Source organism: Rhea americana, unplaced genomic scaffold (assembly GCF_003343005.1).
Source record: "Rhea americana isolate MKP2758 unplaced genomic scaffold, rheAme1 scaffold_315, whole genome shotgun sequence".
Classification (NCBI taxonomy): Eukaryota; Metazoa; Chordata; class Aves; order Rheiformes; family Rheidae; genus Rhea; species Rhea americana.
Genome location: NW_028186441.1, coordinates 732,410 through 754,864, shown reverse-complemented (window position 1 = coordinate 754,864; position 22,455 = coordinate 732,410). Strand labels below are relative to the sequence as shown.

General features: G+C 35.5%; 1 protein-coding gene across 1 annotated transcript in view; it reads right to left on the bottom strand.

The window, feature by feature from the left end:
• GIT2 (GIT ArfGAP 2) overlaps positions 1 to 22,455 on the bottom strand; it is a 34,136-nt gene that overhangs the window by 11,040 nt on the left and 641 nt on the right. The window contains exons 2-17 of the mRNA XM_085310278.1: positions 22,308 to 22,398; positions 18,939 to 19,072; positions 18,302 to 18,414; positions 16,813 to 16,918; positions 16,356 to 16,442; positions 16,072 to 16,202; positions 14,846 to 14,940; positions 14,011 to 14,056; positions 12,366 to 12,417; positions 11,633 to 11,705; positions 11,162 to 11,259; positions 10,736 to 10,847; positions 9,539 to 9,681; positions 8,555 to 8,704; positions 4,610 to 4,858; positions 3,097 to 3,186 (exon numbers count right to left, since the gene is read on the bottom strand). Coding sequence (XP_085166404.1) covers positions 3,097 to 3,186; positions 4,610 to 4,858; positions 8,555 to 8,704; positions 9,539 to 9,681; positions 10,736 to 10,847; positions 11,162 to 11,259; positions 11,633 to 11,705; positions 12,366 to 12,417; positions 14,011 to 14,056; positions 14,846 to 14,940; positions 16,072 to 16,202; positions 16,356 to 16,442; positions 16,813 to 16,918; positions 18,302 to 18,414; positions 18,939 to 19,072; positions 22,308 to 22,398 — 1,770 coding nt within the window. The remainder of the gene's footprint in view (positions 1 to 3,096; positions 3,187 to 4,609; positions 4,859 to 8,554; positions 8,705 to 9,538; positions 9,682 to 10,735; positions 10,848 to 11,161; positions 11,260 to 11,632; positions 11,706 to 12,365; positions 12,418 to 14,010; positions 14,057 to 14,845; positions 14,941 to 16,071; positions 16,203 to 16,355; positions 16,443 to 16,812; positions 16,919 to 18,301; positions 18,415 to 18,938; positions 19,073 to 22,307; positions 22,399 to 22,455) is intronic.

The following is a 22,455-nucleotide window of genomic DNA, read 5'->3' as shown; positions in this document are numbered from 1 at the left end:
TGCTGCTGATTTTTTTCTAAATTACCTTTATCATGACTTCCCCCCCCCTCAGAGAGCTGTTAACACAAGTGAGCATTCTTAGTCCTGACAGCTCAAGGACAGCACATTGCAGATCCCAGCACACTGCCTCCCGGCCCTGTTGGCAAGCATTCTCTTTAGCGATGCTAAGCAAGCTGTTCCAGGTAGTGCTAGCCTCCCTTCTCTAACCTCGGCAGGCCTCCTTGTATAGTTTATACCCTTGCAATACACCCTAAAGGCTTATGCGATGGATACCTACTGTTAGGCTCTTCTCCAGAATTCACATCAGTTTTCAGTTCCAGACCTTTGGAGGCACATTCCCATGCTAGACCAGACCAGGGATCACCACATACCTGTCTGCTCTAATCTTTAAATTGCAAAGCTCATCTCAAGTGCCTACTACAGCTCGTACAGCAAGTACAGAATGTTGGTATCACTCTACACACAGGTCCCTCTATTAAGCCTAGTAAGTTCTGGCATCACATCAGCTACAGYCTTATTCATAAACAGCACTGCTCACCTAACAGGGTCTTCTGCGATCCCAGCTGAAGAACTACCCTTCGAGCTTTACAAAAATTCTGAAGTAAAGGTCAAGGGAATCTCAAGCATTAGTTTGTAAAGGATGTCTTCAATTAGCATCCCTGACATATACAGTCAGGGTAACATTTTTGTCATGAGGAAAGATGAGGAATGTGAATAGGAAGCATTTTTCATTTGTTAAGGCCCACTTCATTTGTTATTCACTCATTTAACATTAAAAAAAAGGAAAAAAAAAGATACACCCCCCACCAAAACCCAGATCTTTGGTCTGAAGCACTTGCAACATGAGCACTTTCCATCCATTTTGAAGTTACTTTGCACAGATGAAAAAGAGTTGTATTTTTTGAATCATTTCTCAAGACAGCAAATAAAGACAAATCGTAAAAAATGACAGATAAACAGCAAAGATGCAAAACTATTACATGCAGGTTCTGACCTTTCCCTTCTCCCAGATGTATAATGGAGAACAGTATGATGAGTGGCAATGCTATATGTTATGGTCAAAAATACAAATATAACAATGAACTAAGAAAACAGGATTTTGAAAGAGCAAAGTCAGTGTATGCTTGAAAAAAAAAATCTCTCAACAAATTTCTAGGTTCCATCCTAGTTTAAAAACATAGTATTGATACCATGAGCTGTAGGCAAATCCAGATTTTCATTTGACTAAGCAGAAGGACATTCACTTAAAATTGTTATTATCTAGCACTCCTTGTAAATCTAGTATTTTCTAAATTGATGTCTCTGAACAGTATACAGTCAAATTAAACACAAGAATTACAAAAGAGTTTTTATGCTGAGGGAACGAGGCCAGACGTATCACTGTCCAATATTTAAACCTGCAGACTGGCTTTGAAAAGATCTCTATTATACAGTAAAATTTGATTAGAGACCCTGCAATGTCAAAGAAACAGAATTCTCATTCTCAGTAGCAATTTCATTATATTAAGATTAAAAGGGAGAACTTTTCTTAAAGATCTTTTCAAAATTAGTTAAGTCTTGCAAAGAGATAAGAATATTTTTCTCCCTCACATTTGCCCTTGGGAATGCCTTGTTTTAGTGCAAAATAAGCAAAGTTTAAATTTTTAACATATACTACAACAAAACAGGTATAAGCTACTCATAATTTTGTATGAAGTGAGCCATAAAAATCTAAGAACACCCCAAAGAATCTTGTATCAATGCTTGCTTCAGTTAAAGATGTTTAGTCATAAGAGTCCTCAAAATGCAATCAACTCACTCTGATGATTGAGGGGTACTTTCTGCAACAGTGCAAGCTGGTATTCCAAGTTGGTCAAACAGCAGTATCAAAAGCTATCGGTTGTTCATCTCAAAAATTCATTTGTCTGTGACACACTAAACTGTGCCTACTCCAAATCCATTACAGTCATAGTTCTTCCATAGCCAAAACCAGAAGTTATTCTACAGTTGCAATTGTAATAGGCTTTTGCGTTCTTCTGAATATGTAACGTATAATTATTTTTAGGATCCCAAACAAAATGTAGTCAACTAATAAGCTGGCTGTCACAAACAGAYTGGTCTAGCAAACTGTTTATCTTGCTAGCTACACTAAATTTGTCCTTTCATGAGGTGTTATTTTATGTTTGCTTCTAGTATATGAATTTGAATAAGAYTAGATTTAAATGTCCCACTACAAAAAAAGGGAACGTTTATAAAATGCTTCTTTAAACAGCTAAAGCTCATGTATGAGGCTGCAACAGTGTCTTTGAGATAACACRACCGTAGAGCATGTCCTTAATGTTTCCCCATAACACAGCAATTTTTCTTCCTAAAGTCAATACAGTGTCCAACAAAGACTTGAAGAATAAAGTTTTGCAGATCCTCATGGAACACCAATATGAACTTTCTTTATGCACTTTCACAATGTCTTCAATTTCAACCTGAAAGGAGCCTTGCTAAAAGCAATTTCCATGCCCTTTCAGTCTTTTGTCTGTCAAGATAAGCAGAAAGCAGGCTAGCTGATATTAAACAAACTGGTGAGCAATCCGAATAGTTATCCGTTTGGACGCTTGAAGAATTCACTTCAAACAAACTAATGAACATCTGTAAGACAAACTGTCAATCAGTACCATTCTGGATTGGATGCAAACTGACAGCCCCCAAAGAAAGCAGGCTTTAAAGCTAGAACCCAGTGAGCATACCTGTGCCTCATGCAATGCATTTTAGTCAGTAGGAAAAGTTATATATTGGCTTATGAAACAAGAGTAAAATGCCTACCAAATTACTTTTTAAACAGCAACCAGCTTGCCTTCTGATTGTTTTCAGTGTTACGCAGTTGAACAGGTGATTTGGAGCAACTTTGTGCATGGTGTTAAAATGCTGAACATTTTAGCTGCTGTGAAGTTAGAAAGAGGCAAGTATCCAGAGTATGTGGCAGAAGAAACCGAAATGATGAAATGCTGCTTCATGCAGGCATGAAGGCTAGTTAGCATAAAGAAGAAAGGATAAGAGGCATAAGGGGTTTTTGGATGATTGCCACCTCCTCCAGGTAAAAGACTAATTGGGAAGGTACTTAACCCTTCGTGTGCTTTCATCCCTTGACCAGGAAAGCGTGGAGGGGAAGGAAGGTAGAGATGAAGAGGAGGTCACAAACGCACTCCTCCCGATCTAAAAATGGGAAAGAAAAAAACACTCGGGAAAACCAAAAACAAAACACAAATAACTCTGAAGTGAAATAAAGGAACATTCTTAAAATCAAAGAGATGACATAAAGCAAGAATGATATTGAGAATTTGTCTGAGCTTGAGTGGACTTAATTCCTTCAAAACACAATTGACTTCATTATTATTGTAACACTGATTGTAATATTCTAGAGGTGCCAAATTCCACAGGGAAAAAAACACATTCACGTAACAACAAATTAACCAATCTCCACAGAACAAATCAATGCTTTAGAACTACTACTACTAATGATCAAAATTTAAAATCAAATGAGAAATGTAAAAGACCTATACAAAGTGCAATCATGTTTTCTTTTGAAAAGAATTCTTACACTTCTTGCTGCCAGAACTGCCTTTATGTTGACATGCCAACTTCATTTAGAACGATAGRGATTTCATTTAGTTTAGAGTTCTTATTAATTCAACTGAATTAAAAAAAAAAAAAAGAGAGAGATTTCTGCATCAATTCCTTGGTGCGTTACTGCTATTGGTACTCATTGTCCTCTTTGTGATGTTCATGGAACATTTGCTATCCCCTCTGCTAGGCAAAGTGGTAACTTCTAAGTATGTTTTAAAGGGCTTAAATGTTCATGTGGCAGGAGAATACAAGATAGTGCTACCAACAGAGAACACACTGTAACAAATCCCCAAATGCTAAATATACGCTTGCAGGAAATAGTCACATATTYCTTCTAACAAAGCAATTTAAAAAGTTGCCACAAAAATTAACCTTAATAAGCACTAATGCATGTTGGGTCACTTATCTACAGTGTGAGCACCTCAGCACAGAATCCTTGTGGCTGATTCAATCTGTCTCTCCCCCATTAGTACATCATACAGAAAAATGCTGATCCAGAAGAATCTGTTCAATTAACAGGTCTAAACTGTCTTCAGCCTCAGGTTTCACAAACTCAGAATAAGAAAGAGGTGCCTAATGAAAAAAGTTATCTTCAATTTTACTTTGTTTTTGAAAGGAGGTTCTAAAGTTCCACAAATAGGCACATGCCCATGTATCTCATGAAAGAAACCCAAGAACTATACCTACCTGCTTGAAATACTACTCCCCTCCCTGCCCCCTCCTGATTTTGAGACATTCACACATAGGTACTGGGCAAATACACTGTGGTTAAAAGAAAGAGCTGAGCAGAAGCCAAAAGCTCCAATTTATATATTCAGGAATTGTTATAGCTTTTATTTTTCAAMACATCAAGCTCCTGCAGACATGTTAATACAGCAAACATTAACAATTCTTACCGTTCAAATTTACTAAGAAGCAGATAGTTGAGAAGCACCAGTATATAAGCACAGTTGGAATAGACAGAAAAGCTGAACATAAGGAGAAATGCAGAAGCATCAGCAATTTTACTTACATGTGGAGGGAAAGGCTGTAGTCTTGTTATGCTTTCTTCTGGGTATGTGACCTCTCCCATGGGGAGGTAGGGTTTCTGACCTGATCCAGTCTCATACATAGACATGGGTCTGCTACCCCGTGCAGATGGTCGTCGCTTTAAAGAAGAATTGTTGGTAGGGTCTGTGTATTCAGAACCAGTTTGGACCTGATATATATTGGTTGTGGCCTGTCTTCTGAGGTTGGTATTTTCACTCTGTAGCGTTTGAAGCTGAAAGAAATGTTTAGCAGTGGGACTTTGTTTTCCTAATACCAAGCGTCAAAAGCAAACTGAATATACAGGTACACGCTTGTCAGCTTTACTAGTAATCCAGCTACCAGTAGCTGGTGTTGGATTTCTTTTTCAGAAACTACTTGATTTGCTTAGTATAAGCATAGAAACATCCATGTTTCAGATCTGGTAAATATTTACATGCTGATTTGCAGCATTTTTTGGGGGGATGCAAGCCAAGTTGGACTTTAAAACTGTTGCAGTTAGAAGTACACAATCAATCAATTTCTTCCAGCCTAATTGTACTTGCACGTGAATCATGTAATACAATGATGTTGGCTGGGGAGGTAAATGTGGGGAGGGCTTGCCAACAAAATAATTTTTTAAGGGAAGTAATCCATTTTAGCAGTCACTACAAGAACTTAAAAGAGGACTTTAAGGTCCATGGACTGTAAGATCTATGAAGTTTGCAAATGCCAAAATTATAGCACAGATACCAGAGGCAGCACAAAGAAAACTAGAGCTTGCTCTGCAAAGCAAGAAGAGAGAGTAGCTTATGAAAATAAAGTATCAGCTACTGCTTTCTACAAAGCCAACAAGAACTAATTTTAGCTTTTTATTATATATGTTTGATGGACAGTAAAAATGCAAAAAATCTAGTTTTTATGTGGAGTTACTCAGAATAAGTTTGCTATATTAACACATCATAAAGAATAGATGTAAAAAGTACTTCTGTACCAGCAATTCTCCAACAATATATTGAGTACATTTCAAACAGCTGATGGCCTTTTATCTGGAAATTGTACATTTATTACTTGCATTTACTTTGCATCATATGAACTTTCAAGAACATTATCTCCACCAAAATAATTTATTTTGCCTGGAGCACTTTCCAGAACTCTAAATTGAGCRTACAGACTTTAACAAGATAATTTATGCTTTTCACACATTCTTTTTGTGTACTCTGTAGTAAGATGTACTGTGTATAAGACTCACGTAAGATGCACTGCGTATTAAGATTTCTATTATTAAAATTCAAGGACCAGCCAAGAACCAAGCTATTTCTTTAAAGTTTAATATCAGGGCAATTAAATAGRTCAACTTTGCAGTTTCCTTTTTTCTATCTTCCATCACATTTTATAAACCTTTTTGGTGGAATTTCAGGTGACAGCTAATGTAAATCCCACACCAATCTCCTTATCATCGCTATGTACATAAACAAATATGCAAGCATAAAAAGGGTTTTTTTCATTAGAAGTCCATTAAAGTATTTTCATTTTTATTTAGGAAGAATCTATTTGTAAGTGGCATGCATCAAGTGTAGCTTTGCCTTTTCTTTAATTAGCATCTTTCTCAAGTAATTGGCATGCAAAAGATGAGGTACATAGTTAGCTAATGAGGTGATGTGTAAAATGCACAGAATTTTTAGCTTATGAACTTCTAAGCTCTGTGCTTAGAAAATAAAATATTAAAAAAAAAAAATACTAAGAAAACCCCCAAGACCTAGACTCCTGAATGAAGTCTATTGTTTTAGAATTGCTGAAGCAGTACATCGGTGTCTCACCCCGAACAGCCACCASAGAACTTCCACTGTGTAGTGAAGTTCCCAGTAGCCTTATACAGCTAATAGAGCTGTTCTCCTTTCTTCCTTCTGTGATAGAGCATTGTTAYATCTATTCTTCACAACTAAAAACTAAGTTAGAGAAGTCCAACAACTATCTACATCACCAGGACACAAAACTAGTGCAACCGATCTTCAAAATTAGCGAGCCACAGCTGTGATGTCTTTCAAAATATATTCTACTGCAGAAGAGCAATGATCGCTTTTCTGTTATACCACATAAATGCATACACTAAAAAGTCTCATTAATCCATAGGTCTTATGAATCTTTTTTTTTTCCCTGAAAAAGATCAAGTCTATCCAAAAAAGCTTAATAGAAGTGAAAAAGTGTATCAACTGATGCAGAAAAATGACTAAGCAGTACAAGCTGTTAAAATACCACAGAAAAAGCCTGAGATGTCTTATGTTCCTCTATTTTTCAATCCAACAGATCTCAAAGGCTAACAGTTGTAACAGAAGGATGCTGCTGAACATATGAGGATACTTGCATTTGCTAACTTAGCTTGGCCTTAGATGCTAATAGCTTAACAGCGCCCATCACTCTCCAAAGTATCAGTCTCTTTGCTCCAAACCAATGGGGAGTGGGGAGAGATGATTCATACTCTTGGCTTGTGCTAAAGTAACTCTCAACACACAAGTTCATCTCTACAATAGCAAAACTTGAAGACTCCTAAGCAAGTTTTCTGTACAGGGAGAGTTTTTTATAGCTGCAGTTAGAATTCTTGCAGCCTTGTAATTACCTAGAAAACARAATTTCTAATATTAGTGAGGAGAATCTCTTTGAGAAAATAGCCAGCCCTTTCTCAGCTAGTAGGACAGACAGAACAGTGAACTCAATGGAGACAAAACTCCTTCCTTACCCCATGGAGGAAAAAAATGGCTAGCTTATCTATCTTTACACCCACTTATTACAAATACTGGCAAAATATGAAACAAATTATGAATAGTTTGGTAGCCGATCTTACTTCACTCACACTCTAGCCATTCTAGGGCTGTAGTCATTTCCCAGAATCAAGAAATGATAGCCTACAAAAGATGTATATGTCTCAAGCGATGATAGAATGGGCTTTTTGCATATTAATTTTCAGTAGTTTTATCTTTTCCAAAGTTACATATTAGTAGCAACCTAAAAGCTCAGTTTCCTTCAAGCTAAACATACACATGCATCCTGATACTTTGCTTCTATCATGATCATGTTTATGAAGACTTATTCGCTTGCACATGAAGGACTAATTTTTGGCCCTTCAGAGACAATATGACTTGCTTGTATTAGGATTAGAAGGTTTGACTTCTAAAACAGTTTTCAGAGCTCACATTTTATATATTAGTACAAATGACCACTCTGTTCTTTCCATAAGACTATATATACATAGTATTTTGTAGTCTAAGTGAGATACCTCTACCTTACCCTTGTTTAGACAAAACCCACACTAAAAGTTTAAAGCAGCAACTGGGTTTGCCAAATGCTGAATATTGTACAAAAAAAAGGAAAAAAAATCAATTCACAATATTCTTTACATTCTATTTCCCACAGATTTGAATGCAAACAAACAAGTAAATCTTAGCTTCCTTTTATACAGAAAAGAATTGGTATTATATTGCCACATATCAGATTCTTTCCTGCTGTAAAACTGGATTGGGATTTTAATTTCCCCTCATTCCAGATAGGCTTATTAATAGAATAAAACAGCAAATCTACTGGAAAAGTTGAAAAGTACACTATACACATGCGCGYGCAAGATGTCTGTTATCACTTATTTTTGATAAGTGCCCAAAAGCGCTAAGATAGCAAAAGTATACACGATTTWAAACAACTGCCTCATCACTGGGTAAAGCTATGTCAAAGTGAACTAAGATCATCAACATCTACACAAAGAAAGAAAAAGAACTCAAAGCACRACTCAAAGAATATACCTTTGTTGTCTCATACCTGATTCCAAAATAGCTTTATTTCAAGTTTTCTCACTACCCTTATACTGGTTTATTGAATCTTCAGTTTCAGTGGGGCTATTCTGGTCAACTGAAATTAAGATAAATGTTATTAARTGAAAGAGTTACATTATTGTACTTGTTACCTTTTTCTGCATGATTCTCAGCTCATCACTCAAGTTGATGTTCACTTTCATTAACTGCTGAATCTTTACCTCAGAAGCCACCAAAGCATTTTTAACTTGCATATACTCTTGGGCTGTCACAGGTCCATCTGACAAGTCTGAATCTAGGCTCTAGAAATAGTAAGAGAAAAATACTTACACTATTGAGAAATAGACTCCTGGAAGAAAATGAGATAATGAGATTTCAACTGATTTTTGTTTGCTTACTTTAAATGAATCATAGTTTGAATTATGTTCAAATTAATAACATTCATGTACTAAAATAATTTTGGACTATTATTACTATTAAAAGAAATGTGTCATTCAACTAAGCTTATCTATGCATAAAACACTTGTCTCATGCATTTCAAACAGTGAAAGAATACTGTTTCATAATGGTTCAAAAAATGCAGTAAAGAACTAGTAAATCCTAAAAGACAGATTACTAGATGTCCAGTAAGAATGTTAAAAGGAAGCTAGAACCACAGGGATTTACTGCCCTCCTTTTTACCATTCTGTATTACTTTCGGGAATGATTTAAATCACTCAGTCACTAYTGGTCTGATGTACATATTTCTTCAATGAGAAGCAGTAATGTTTGTGAAAGTCAATGAACTCAACGATTAACAGTGTTCCAGTAGATTCAAATATTTCATTTGTTCTATTAAATCCCAAGCTTATCTCCAGATGTGCTCAGTGGCATGCTTTATTTTTCTAAAGGAGTATGTTATTTATAAAATAAATTTAAACCAGAACATTTGTTAGAAATTTTACAGACTGAGGCATGGTTCTGAAATAAAGGTGAAAAATAATTAAAACACTAGGCTTCTGACCACTTTTCCATTTTAAATTCCCTTAAAATGAGGAAGATTACTGACTTCAAATTACCTTTTGGATAAAATTTGTGGTGTGTGTGTGTGTGTGTGTGTGTGTGTGTGTGTGCGTGTGTAAATACTTTAAATCTACCTTCTGTCTGTTTGATTTTGCTGCGTTTGTTTCCAGATCTGTATCTTCATCTGAAGCAACACTGTCATAATCAGGCTGATCATTATCCTGGCTTTCACTACTATGTTGATTGCTGATTGATTTCAGTATCAGTTCCACATTTTCTGTAGATCAAAAAATGTAACTCTAAAATCTGTATTACAAATTTAGGAAGGCAAGTGAAAGTGCACACTAAAAAAACTCCAAACCAAAACCAAACAAAGATCCCACAAAAAACACACAACAGAAAATAACTTCAACCAGAGTGCCAATATAAAATATGGCGGAAAAAAGGTATCATTTGATTAGTGTAGTCCAAAAAATTAATTTAGAATCACTCAATATGTGGATCTGCTGGTCAAAACTTCAAAGTTCTATTTCTTAGTCTTTTCATTTCCTGTAAGTATTTAGGCAAGTTAAAGTAACTTGCAAAAATTATCCTTTGCTAGCTTACTAGAATTCACATAAGGGGAGAAAACAAAAGTACAAAACAGACTACGATGGCCAAATGGGTATCAGCATTCAAATGACAGATACAAGGAAATATAAAAAATGCATTTTAGTAAGTTCTCTCTAGAAGGAGAATGAGAATGTTCAAATGTTGTTTTCCAACTCCATAGCTAGAGCTATGGCTCTGCATGGTTATTGGAGGGGTATTTGTATTCTTCAGAAGAAATACAGAAAGTAAACATTTTTAGACAAATTAACAGGATGTTCTAAAGCATCCCAATTATAGTGAAATCCCATATGCAGACAGCAGCTAGGAAGGCCAATCTTTAACAACACTGACATTACGTTAGCTGCCAATCAAAAGAAGTAATACTCTAAAATTCCTGATTTCCACAGAGTTCATGAGTTATCTGGAAAATTTTACATAGTAATCATAAAATCATATCCATCATAAAAAGATGCTCCCAAATTGCACATACACCACTTGATTTAATTCTAATACCAATAGCTTAACAGTCAAAACTTCTGCATTTAGACATTATGTTGATGGCTAATGCATGCTGTCAATAGCCTGTTATCCACATACCTGTTTAGCTCTTGCTATCATTTATAAGAATAGTATACATCTCTTCCTTCATTCATATTAAGTATTTCTGAATGATGCTATGGTATGGCTTAAATCACAGAAATWCTGCATAAAGAACAGCTGACAATCAAAAGCATATTCACCTTTTGAACCAGTGAGTGGATTCCCCTGTTGTCTTCGTTTGGCATCACTTAAAATATCTATAACTAGTGTAGCAAATTCATGGGCATTAAATCGAGCCAGTTTCTGTCTCCCCTAAATTACACAATGATGGAAAAAAAAAAGTACACTGTGTATTATATGAACAGTACAGCTCCTGAATAAACAAAGATTATAGTATGTACAGAGAGCTGAGAGCTCAATTACATCAATTACATTTCACACAGGAAAAGTGTGATTTTAAATAATTAACTGAAAGACACCAAGGTAGACTTAATATGAAACTATTTTAATCTCTTTACAAGTACATGCAACTCTTTTACAGTAATGAAACAGAGTAAAGAAATATTACTTTTAATACTTGGCCTATTAAATGAAAATACTTTTATAGTATTAACAAGACTGCATACCTGATTCCTGGTTGAGGAATACTCAGGATTTACAGGAAGAAAAGGGACCACTGTTGTCTCTGTCACAAGTGTACTATGATTCTGTGTAGCAAGCCAAACTATTCAGGAGAAGAAAAAAAAAAAGAAAAGAAARAATAATCTTTCTGTTCTATTTGAGAGAKTYCCTTKTMAAAGGYAAAAAAAAAAAAAAAGAAAAGAAAGAAAGAAACACACCTTCAATGTCAAATACAATCAGTTAAAGATTTTTTTTCCAGAGTTACCTACTCTCCAAAAAATAGAAGGGTCAGTCTTTTTTCAATTAACATACATCTTTAAACAACACAGTAGACAAACAAACTACTGGTAACAGTAACTTCTGGTAACAGTAACTTCTGAATACAAAACTATTTTAAACTTAATGGTAGTTTATACTAGTACCTTGTGTGTAATATACCAATTCAAATTAATTTTATACACACTCCAGAAATTCACCTGCATCTGTTTCCCTTCGGTCAACTTCATCATACACATCCATGGCAAGTTCTTCAAATAAGTGGTTGCTTAGCTAAGAATAGAAGAGAATAATRATTACAGCTTGAAAATTAAAACTAAACCTAGTAAGACCTCTATATTACCAAAAACTTAAGTGCATAACTTTGCTTAATGCATAGCTTTACTATGCAGTCTGAGAAATGAACTACATAGGCTGAAAAATAGCCAAAGGAGAGCAGACATGCTCAGAAGTCTTCAGTAAAATGAAAACATATCCCATCCTAACTTATATAAGACTTTAGTCACAAACACCTTAAGAACCTAGTGAACTGGTGATACTATAAACTAAGTAGCATGCAATAGCCCACTATTCTGGCTTCCCAGAACGTTAAAGGCAAATAGTGACATTTAACATACAAATTTATATAAAATATGCAATAGCAAGACAAAATGCAACATTAAAGTGTTGGAAGTAGAGAGACAGACCTAGCAATACTATTACACCCAAAAAGGCAAACAAGTATTTCCACTCTGCCATGGATCTGTCATCTTCTTCTCTCCTCCTTTTCAGTCTATTTTCATGTTTTTCCCCAGAATTAAATTTCTTGCTATAAAGATGACATTTATTTATGYGGTAATTAATAGCAGCCAAAATAAGCATGAAAGATGAAGCAGAGTCTCCCATGTCAGGAGAAAAATGTGTTGCGCAGCACACATTGGAAGTTTTACTTACAGACTGAAGCTTTTTCTTAGCTGCTTTCGCGAGTTCTGATAAATCTAAACTGCTATGAAAATAACAAGTGATCATTATATCTACAGCTTCAAAAAGCTTGTTAAAYAAATTCTACAAGCACATTTACATTTAATGTTTAGAAGAGTTCACTTTTATTTGATACTCCTTAATCTATTAATATTTTTACTACACATACACAATTTTTATTACCTTATTCTTTCCAACACTACTAATACACTGATCAGTACATCCCTTAAATTTTTCTAAATGACAAGCTTAAACTTAAAACAGAAAAACCCCAACACCCCAACAATCCTTAGAAACACGATTTGCTATTTGTATAGCTCAAGAAGTAGTCTAAGTTGTAGGACAGCAAAATGCTTTCTGTAGTGAACCTGAAGAATTTGATTACTCTGACAAAAACTGTGTCATTCTGTGTGTCCACAAAGCACACACACAATTTGTTCCACTGGATCATGCAAGAGCTAGGCTACCACCAGGACAGCAACTGATTACAGCAATAGGGTCATGCTTTAAACTATTCTGTACCAATTACTACGTAATCTCTTCTCTTAGTTTCTAGTCCTGAGACTGAGGAATAAAATGAAAATTACGCAGTTCTACAAAATTTACCGTAAAGGTCACAGATCAGAAAGCTGACAGATTTTGAGCCCATATTTATATGACCTAGTGAAGACTCTCCTAGCCTACAGGTAGGAAAAGGCTCGAATAAAACACCTGTATGATTAAATGACAACACAGAAGGGTTTATGTAAGCAGTCACCTAGACAAGAAAAAAAGAAACAGTCCAGCAGAGGGCAGTAGGCAGAGGTGAGACTCTGGTTATACTATAGACTGCAATTCGCAGAGCATCTTTGAGCAAGTCATTTTCTGGGTGCCTCAGCTTTCTTCTCTGTGCAATGAGGCAAACTATACTTAATCTGCTCTGCAAAACGCTTTGTAATGAAAATATAAAGCATTCTATCCAACATCTAAACACAACTAAAAAATTACAAATGTTACCACTGAGCATTTTACTACTACATAGCTTCTCTACATTTTTTCAATTACATTTTTTTCACAGAAATTTTGCAAAGAACATATTGAACATAATTTACTTACAGCCTCCTTATTTCCAATTGTATAGCAATAAAAGAAAAATACGGACTTAGAATTTGTTAATACTTGGTATCTTTTACAAAGGCAATTTCACTAACCACAGCCAAAACTTACGCGCACTCAGAAGACCAAGAGTACAAGTATTTTAAAAGAAAAATGCAACCACCTTTGAAGTATAAGTTCTGAAATGCTGTATCAAGACATTAACTCAGGAGACTCTTACATTATTTACAAAATCTGTTTCCCACGAATCCTCATGTACATTAATATAACTATCTCATCCTCCCCCTTTATTTTTTAATAACATACAGTAATTTTTTCTATTTTCTGATTTTTAAAAAAATCTAATATTCTGTTCTGGAAAAAAAAAAGAAACTTCTCAGATAGAAAAAGGCACACGATAAAAAGGTAAAACTACAACAAACTTAAAAGTTATTTCAACAAGGAAATTCTAAATATAATTATTAGGTGTCTTTTATTCACTTATTTTGATGTTTTGATATATGTTATGGAATCAGCAACTTACCTGTCTGCCATCTGAGGTATAATAAAGTGCTGTCCATTTTTATGCTCTAGAGTTGAAAATAAATTACATTAAAGTACTTTAATATGTTTGTTACTGGTCTACGGTTTTCAATGTTGTCAGGATATATATACAGTAGRTATCAGTTTTACATGTGCTTTCTCAATTTCCAATAATAAGAAACTAACAAGCCCTGAAAGAAGACTCCTACCACTGTTTATTAGTGTTATCAAAGGTTTCAATTAAGTGTTACCAACTGTATTAAAATTCCATCTTTTTTAAAAAAAATAAAGCTTAAGTTCTTGTTTAGATGCTTTTATGGCACCGTATGGCTAAGAATTTAGAAGTGTACTTCAAGAGATATATGCTACATTACAATTAATTGAACATTCCTATACTTTTGCAATTCAGTGAGACTACTTAAAGGTTTCTACAGTATTTTCTGTAGAATATTCAACATTTACACACTTAATATTTTCCTTGTGATTCACTCCTTTAAGCTAAACAATACTCAACTCAGCTTATGGATAGGTTTCTCCATGCCTTCAGAAGTATTCTATTTACAGAAAACATTTTTTTGGAAAACTGAAAGAAACCTGACTTTTAATTTAGAGATACTTAAATTCTTCAATTTTATTTGAATTTGAATTATTATATCACTGATCTTACACTTTCTTTAGAGTTTCAGGACTTCATGTGTAATGTATATAATGTTAGAATATTTAAAACAGATATAAAAAGAGTAGTAACACTGATGACACAAATACTATATACGATAGCTTGAACTGTTCTATAATTAACACTGAAAGACCTCTGGGTGCAGTTTTTTTGTACTTACCTGGTTTTCTGCCACAGAGATAGAAAGCTAACCTGTCGGTGAGTTCATACTGAATTTCCACCAGGCGCTCTGCCAGTTCATGATGCCCACCTTGTCTGTTTTAAACAAATACACAGGAAAAATTTTGTATTTTTACACACTTTGAAAAAATACAAAGCTTCAAAAAAAGGCTCAGATAAATAAAGGCTAAGCCACTGTTCAACATAGCACACATTGACAGTATCAGTGGACACAAATTCACAGCAGGATTTCCAGCAGTATGTTCCAATGGGCAAAAAATATAGATAGTATTTATGAACTCCCCAACATCAGTCAGTAAAAACCGTGAACAGCTTTGCCCATCATCTGGCTGCAGAAAAGCAGATTATACAGGCTATTTTGAATACACTATCACAGTTTTCTAGACAGTTCCTGAGATCAYGCACCAAATTCATCCAACTTCATCCAACCGTCTGATTAATAGTAATAAGAAAAACTTGGGTATATTGTGGTCCGTAACCCCCCMAAAAAAAGTATTTATTCTTCATAATCCATGTTTAACCTACATTCAAAGGCAATCGAAGCAATAGGAATATTTTATTTATGTAAACACACAGCTTCTGCTTGATAAATAGGGTCCAATTTTGCACATAAATCCTCAGAAAGTCTTAATCGTTTTGGTTCTGTGCTGCAGATCTTGCTCTGCCTCATTGCTGCCCAAATAATCAGCAAGAGCCATTCTTCATGTTTGATCTTTCTTTACATGACTGTTCTCTGCTCTTGAGAAGCTTAGAGCCTTTCCAAAGGAAGGGTTTTCTGAGGATGCAGTTTAGGACTGGATGACTTTATCTAACAGTTCACTTCCACTAAAAGGCCTTGTTCTACCCCATACTCCCTCACTTGTCCATGCAGTCCCAGCCTTTTTCTACAACTTACTCACACTCCTGGAGTCTATTCAACTTGCTAAGCTCACAGAAACTTTTTCCTGGATTAGTTTTCTGGGAGCTCCTACCTTAGCACAGCTAACATCATTGGGATCACAGCTGTTGTCTCTGGCATTCAGGCTGTGAAATGAGGAAATGCTCATTTATGCTCTTTATATATTTGCTCTTTCTGGAAAGAGTACTCATTGGTATTTAATGGTCAAATTAATATCAGGACTGGAAAAGATAACTAAGCAGGTTCACTACATGACTTACAAACATCAGTTAGTATACAAAAGCATCACAGATGTCAGAGCCTTCTACCTTGCATAATCAACTGGAGTTTTTCCATTGGAATCTTGCGTACCGGGATCAGCACCATAAACTGCTAGTAACTCTGCTTGTAAAATCTGTCCTGCCTTAGCAGCAACATGAAGAGGGGTGTTTCCTTTCTCCTACAAGTTATTAAGAAAAAGCACGTGATTCTACATAATCAACAGATCTGAATACAAGATCGAAATATAATGTGTACCAGTCAAAACCAGTATAAAAATTACAAACTCTAAGAATTGATCTATTATCAAAATAATGAAAAAAAGCATTCATACAGGATGAAAGAAGTTGGCTTGAGCTCCTAAGGATAGTAATCTCAAACATGTCTCCAGATTCCCTGTCCTTACGCTGGAATGCAGTTGCTGAAAAACAAGTAGGATTGTACTTAATACAACGGCAGTAATTTTGGTTCAGTACTTGTTTTTTCAAATATGCTTTTAGAAACAGGTATAAAAGAATTCTTACTATATCATTTTTGTGCCAATATCCCCTCCCAAGTTAACCTAAGTCTGTGCCTCTCAACCATCCAATAATGATATATATTACTGAAGAGAAAGCTGCTTAAAGTTGAAATTGAGCTCTGTTTATGTAATAGTGCAGAAGAGCAGCAATAGTTATATCACTATTAAGTCAAAACAACTAACTTGATGAGGTTTCAGTGCTCTGTTAGATACACACTCTAGCCTCTGCAGACGGCAAAAAAAGAAAAACAACAAACAAATAATAACTTACCTTACTAAGATCTTTGGCAGTAACACTGTCATCATCACGACACGGCAAGCGATGAACAAATGCTAACATTTGATATTTAGCTCTAATGAATTCTGCTTTATTGGGACTGTAAAGAAAAGCAACAGAAGCCAAAGCAAATAAATATTACTGCTTTCAGAATGTTAACACATATGCCAATTTTTGTTTGTCCTAGAGAAAGTAAACACTGCATTAGATTTTTGCACATTACTAGCAGCAAAATTAGAGAAATGTTTTCATTAAAAAGGTGACTCAATGCAGTTTTTATAACTGTACTTAGCATGCTTTCATTAAACATCAAAACATAGATTCTAGGATGCACTATATTTTTCTTAGAAATAAACTTTGAATTTAAATGACAATTTAAGATCTGCAGTTACTACATTCAACTATTTACGTTTTAAAATGAAGCAGCATATTCAGTCTTAAATAAACAATGAACTAATTTAGTAACTAGAAATAGCTATATAGAATATAGCTATTATATAGGAATATATTTATATAGAAATAGCTATATAGCTATTATAGAAATAGCTATAATAGCTATATAGCTATTATATAGGAATATATAATAATAATAATAATATAGCTATATAATAATAATAATATAGCTATTATATAGGAATATATTTATATAGAAATAGCTATAAAGAATATAGAAATAGCTATATTAAAGTCCTAAGTCAGGTTTTGAAACCAACAGTCTCTTCTATAGATGCAGGAAAAAAATGTACATTTCAGTACAACCAACTAAACTGTTCCATTTTAGCTACTTAGCTAATTTCATTATTCAGTATACAACTGAGAAACTAATCTGGAACTGTAGGAACATGTAGCTCTATTTTCCTTCTCCAGTCTCTAAATGAAACTAGAGACAAGAGGATAGTATCTACTGTTCCAAACATCTGATAGACATAAACACCAAGAAAAATTATACCCAAACTCACTGAAGTCTGTATTCCAATCAAACAAGACATACATATCATAAAACAATCTAGTGAAAAATATATGTATATACACTCAGAGATATAAAGTAAATAAACTAAACCTTTGACTGGGACTATTAAAAATGATTTGTGTATCTCCTGAGTAGAGGAGGATTATTTATATTTTATTTGAACTTGCATGTGCTAGGCACTTCTATTAAGTCATTCTATTAAACCACAGATCAAGATACAAACACCAAAAAAATAATAAAAAGACAGCTAAACTTTTGACATATTGATGCGGCAATTTTTTTTTTAACTCAGCCACATTAGTATCCTTGGGTAACTGAAGCACATGTGGAATAAGAATAAAAAATCTTAAAAAAAAAAAACCACTGAACAAATAACTAGTTTATTTCTTTTGTTTTCTTCCAGAATCAAAGCAAACCCACGTTCCCATACATATATATGTTGCTATGTTTGTCACTGCTGAATAAAATAATCATGCTTCTACAACAGGAAAATTCTGTAATTTTTCCACTTACTGTACTTTATCCTGTGGGCTAGCTTTGCGCCTTCCACTCATAACAGATGCAGGGTCCAGCAAAGAATGTTCCCATATGGAGTTAGCACCATTATTATACAATGTTTCAACCATCTGAAATCCAAAATGTACACAAACAGGCAGTAAAGAACTTCTATTGCTATCTGCATAGACGGACCTATCCAACAGCTGTAATTTCCAGTGGACACAAACAGATTCATGTTCTGTGTGCCAGTATCTATAATTTATTGGGATATCAGAATCCTGCCCGGTATGTTATTAGGTGGAATGTCATAGGAACCTCCTTAAAGTCTCCACGTTTCATTGAAAGCAGCTCAACTAAAAAGAAAAGGTCATTACATACTGTAAATTTATGTTGAAGCAGATGCTTCAACATAATTGACAATTACGTTGTCAATTGAAGGTGATCTTCCAAATCAAAGGTATCAAATTAAAAATGCATAGACAATTCTTATCTTGCTGATCTACCATGGCAAAACAAGGGAAATGAAAAGAAACTAACTTTAAAAAAAGGTTAAAAGGGTCACTGCTTCAAATAAAAGTTTAGTAATTTAAATTCTGCAAAAACTTTAGAAGAATGTAGATTTAATGAAGGAAGACAAACATTTACTCCTTACCTGCAGCAATGTTGGCGGCCATGGTGTATGCTTGAGATGTCTCACTTGAGAGATATGACGCCCCAAACTTCGATGAACACTACAGCACTCATCACAGATCAGAATTCCCCTGTTTATAGAAGCCCAACAAGGATCTGAAAAAGAGAATTAAATACACTTATTACTACACAGAAAGCAACACAGATGATCTTATATTTTGAACACACGATTTAAAATGAGGAGCACTGGATCCCAACTTCAGTTTTAATGCTTAGCCAGAGATCATGCTGAGTCTAAATAATGAGTACAACATAAACCAAGTATCTAACAAGATATCTCCTGCATCATGTCAGAATACACCTGAGCAATTGTGCATCATAAAAAAAAAAAAAAACCTCTGACTCATGCAATAAATTGACTGAATCCATGAAACACAACATTTGATTACTGTTGTGTTTTTTAAGCAGAGCTCATGCTATGTGTCTGCTGAAGGCAATACAGGCAAACCTGTTCAAACCCTGGCCCATGAGGGAATGGCGCCTCAAATCACAGCTGACAACTATCACATAGCCCAGAACCAGATTAAAGTGTATGTTCTGGGAAAAATCTAATCTATATTAAAAAAAAAAAAAAGTAATTATATGCACACAACTTCCTTATTAAATCATTCCATTATTTTAACAACTTTCACTTCTAAGAAAGAAAAGGAAAAAAAAAAAAAAAAGGAGAGCGCTGCATTAACTCCAACCTAAGAATCAAAGACTGGAGACAATCTTCGAGATTATGAGTTGAGTCCCTTTTTACAAGAGGCAACCTTATCATACACTCATTCATAAACAGGATTCTTCTGAAAGCTACTAAGTTTCTTGTTTCAGTCATTACAGCCACAGGCTGTTGCTGAACTCTACTCTGGTGTGACTAACAGTTATTAGCACATTTTTTTCTTTACATCTGCCTCAGTAGTTAACTGAACTGGCTCCCAAAAAGAGCCACTTAGCCTTGATAAAGTATGCCATTGCCGAGGAGGTCATTTTGTAGCAAAAATGCAGCTTCAAAATTCCTCTGAAAAGAAAGGCAGAGGCCTCACTTGTAATTTCAGGGTGCATGTTCTACTTGACTTGTTCATCTATATGATTTAAGTGGAACGTGTTCATCATATAGATGAACAAGTCCAGATGTTTGTGCAGAATCTGTCAAAAACTGGCATCACTGGAAGTGTGGATGGTATGATGCACATTTCCAGTAAAAACCAGAAAAGCCAACAGGCAGATTCCTCAAGGGAACTGTAAAGTTCAGCACAATGAGCCAAGAGAACGCTCTTAGCTGTTATTAAGTGTTAGGGAGACCAGAAAGAGGATGGCTTAGCATCTCGGGCCTCAGTTTGAAGGCCTGAATGACAATAAAGAGAGTGGATTTGACCATGTGCGTGCTAGAGAATAGACTGATCAAAGCAGAGGTGGGAAGCTTAGAAGTGCAATCTATTTTCTGCAAGTTTTTTTTATTATTATTATTATTAAATCAAACAAAGATTTGTGGGCTCTCAATTCAATTCATACCTGGCTTAGTACGATTTATCTGTACTGAAGTAATAGATGGGGATGGGAAAGGAAAAGGAACATGGTGTTAAATAGTCTGAAGACAAAGACAGATGTCAGGTTATGATAAAATTAATAGTTCAGTTTTAAACTGTCTGTGCTGGAATCTCCATCAATTTATTTGAATCATTTTAAAAAAGAAATCCAATTATAGATATGATCAAAATAAGAGTAAGCTGATAGCAAGATAGAATAGGAGAAAAGCTAGAAAGATAGGTTAATGTGTTTTCAGAAACATGGCTGAGTAATTCAAAACAGGAAGTGTGTGATCAAGACAAGCCGTACACTGTAAGTTTGAAAATGCCTGAGAATAGAAAATGCACAAGCAAAGCACATAAAAATCACCCAATGTAGAAGAAAAATATTCCTACTTAGCTATACAGACAAAGCACATGTCAACGAAGTGCAAGAGGTAAGCACTAATTGTTACAGGAGTCAGACATCCTGTACTTGCTACAGCTGATCTGGGTTAAAAGGTTACAGTCCCTTGCATCTGCTGACATAGATGCACACACAGCAGCTCCTAAACACCCTCCTGTCAACTTCTGTCTGGCTTAAGTAAAAGAAAGCTTTGTTTAAGGTGGGTTTTCTTTGGTTTAGAGTGGGTTTTTTCTTTCTTTCTTTTTTTGTATTTATTTTTAAAAGATAATTAAGTTAAGACTCCTTCATATATATGAATAAGCCAGCAGATTTTTTTCCTTAAATTAAGTAAGTATCTGACAACGCTATTATGTCATGAAATGATAAAATAAAGGTGGTCCAGCTTACAAAACTGCCACAATAGTGTTTTGGATACATTGCATAAACAATAATTTGTCAAGACTAACAAATACAAACATAAAAACAAAACTGTAACATTGATGATTAAAACAAATTCAAGATGTATTTCAATAGACTAGGAAAAATATATGTTTGGAGTGTTGGGGTTTTGTTGTTGTTGTTTTAAGTCCCACTTCACAAAGGTTGTTATCCCCTCCTCCATATCATACCTTCCAGCCATTCTATCTACACTGAAGTGTCATTTCCGCTTATACATGGTAAGCGATCACACTGCAAGAACCAGCACAGGACATAAATAATGAAAGTTACATACATTTGAGAAGACGACAAACACAGACAACTCCTTAAAAAAGTATAACGGACAGTTTTAAATATAAGAAAAGCAGAACTACAGAGAATCAGAAAATGAGATACAACTGACTTTTTAAAACATGATTTTTTAAAAATAAGGTTCCAAACTGTGTTTTTTGTTTTTATTTAAGAGTTCAAGCCCCCTGAACGAACATGCTCAAGATTTCTTAAGTGCACCCTCTTTTTCCTGCCCAGAAATCTTACCCAGACAGATAATGCACATTTCGTATCCAGAACATATACTGCTGAACAAAAATTTGCAATCCAAACCTACACTAGCCATTTTCAAACAACTTCTCTTGAGAAGTTTGGGATACCTACAGTTACGGAGTGCAGAGTTATTCCTCTAACAGATCCAAAGCTGACACCCCCAGACCCTTAACACAACCGCTGGCGCATTCGCCCTCGCAAGGCCCCCCGCACACGGGCCGGGCCCCCCGCCAGCGACACGTCCCCAGCACGCACCCCCCTCCCCTCTCCTCCCTCCACGACTGGACGGCTTCTTTAACTAAGTCCCGTCTCTTTCCCCAAGCTGAGGAGTTGGGAAGCTGATCCTAAAGAGACGGYGCCCACTTTTTCCTGCAAATTCCTGTGAAATCGGACCCCTCCTCTCCGCATTCGCCGTCAACACACCGAGGCGGGACACGGAGCTGCTCGGCAGCACCTGCAAGAACAGGCGAGATGCGACCAGCACCGCCCGCGCTGCGAGCGCCGCGGTCAGCCAGCGGCTCGGATCGCCGCCCTTCCACCGGGCCCTTCGGGAAAGGGCCGCAGCGAAACACTCTGACACGCAGCCCGCGGCGGCCCAGCCC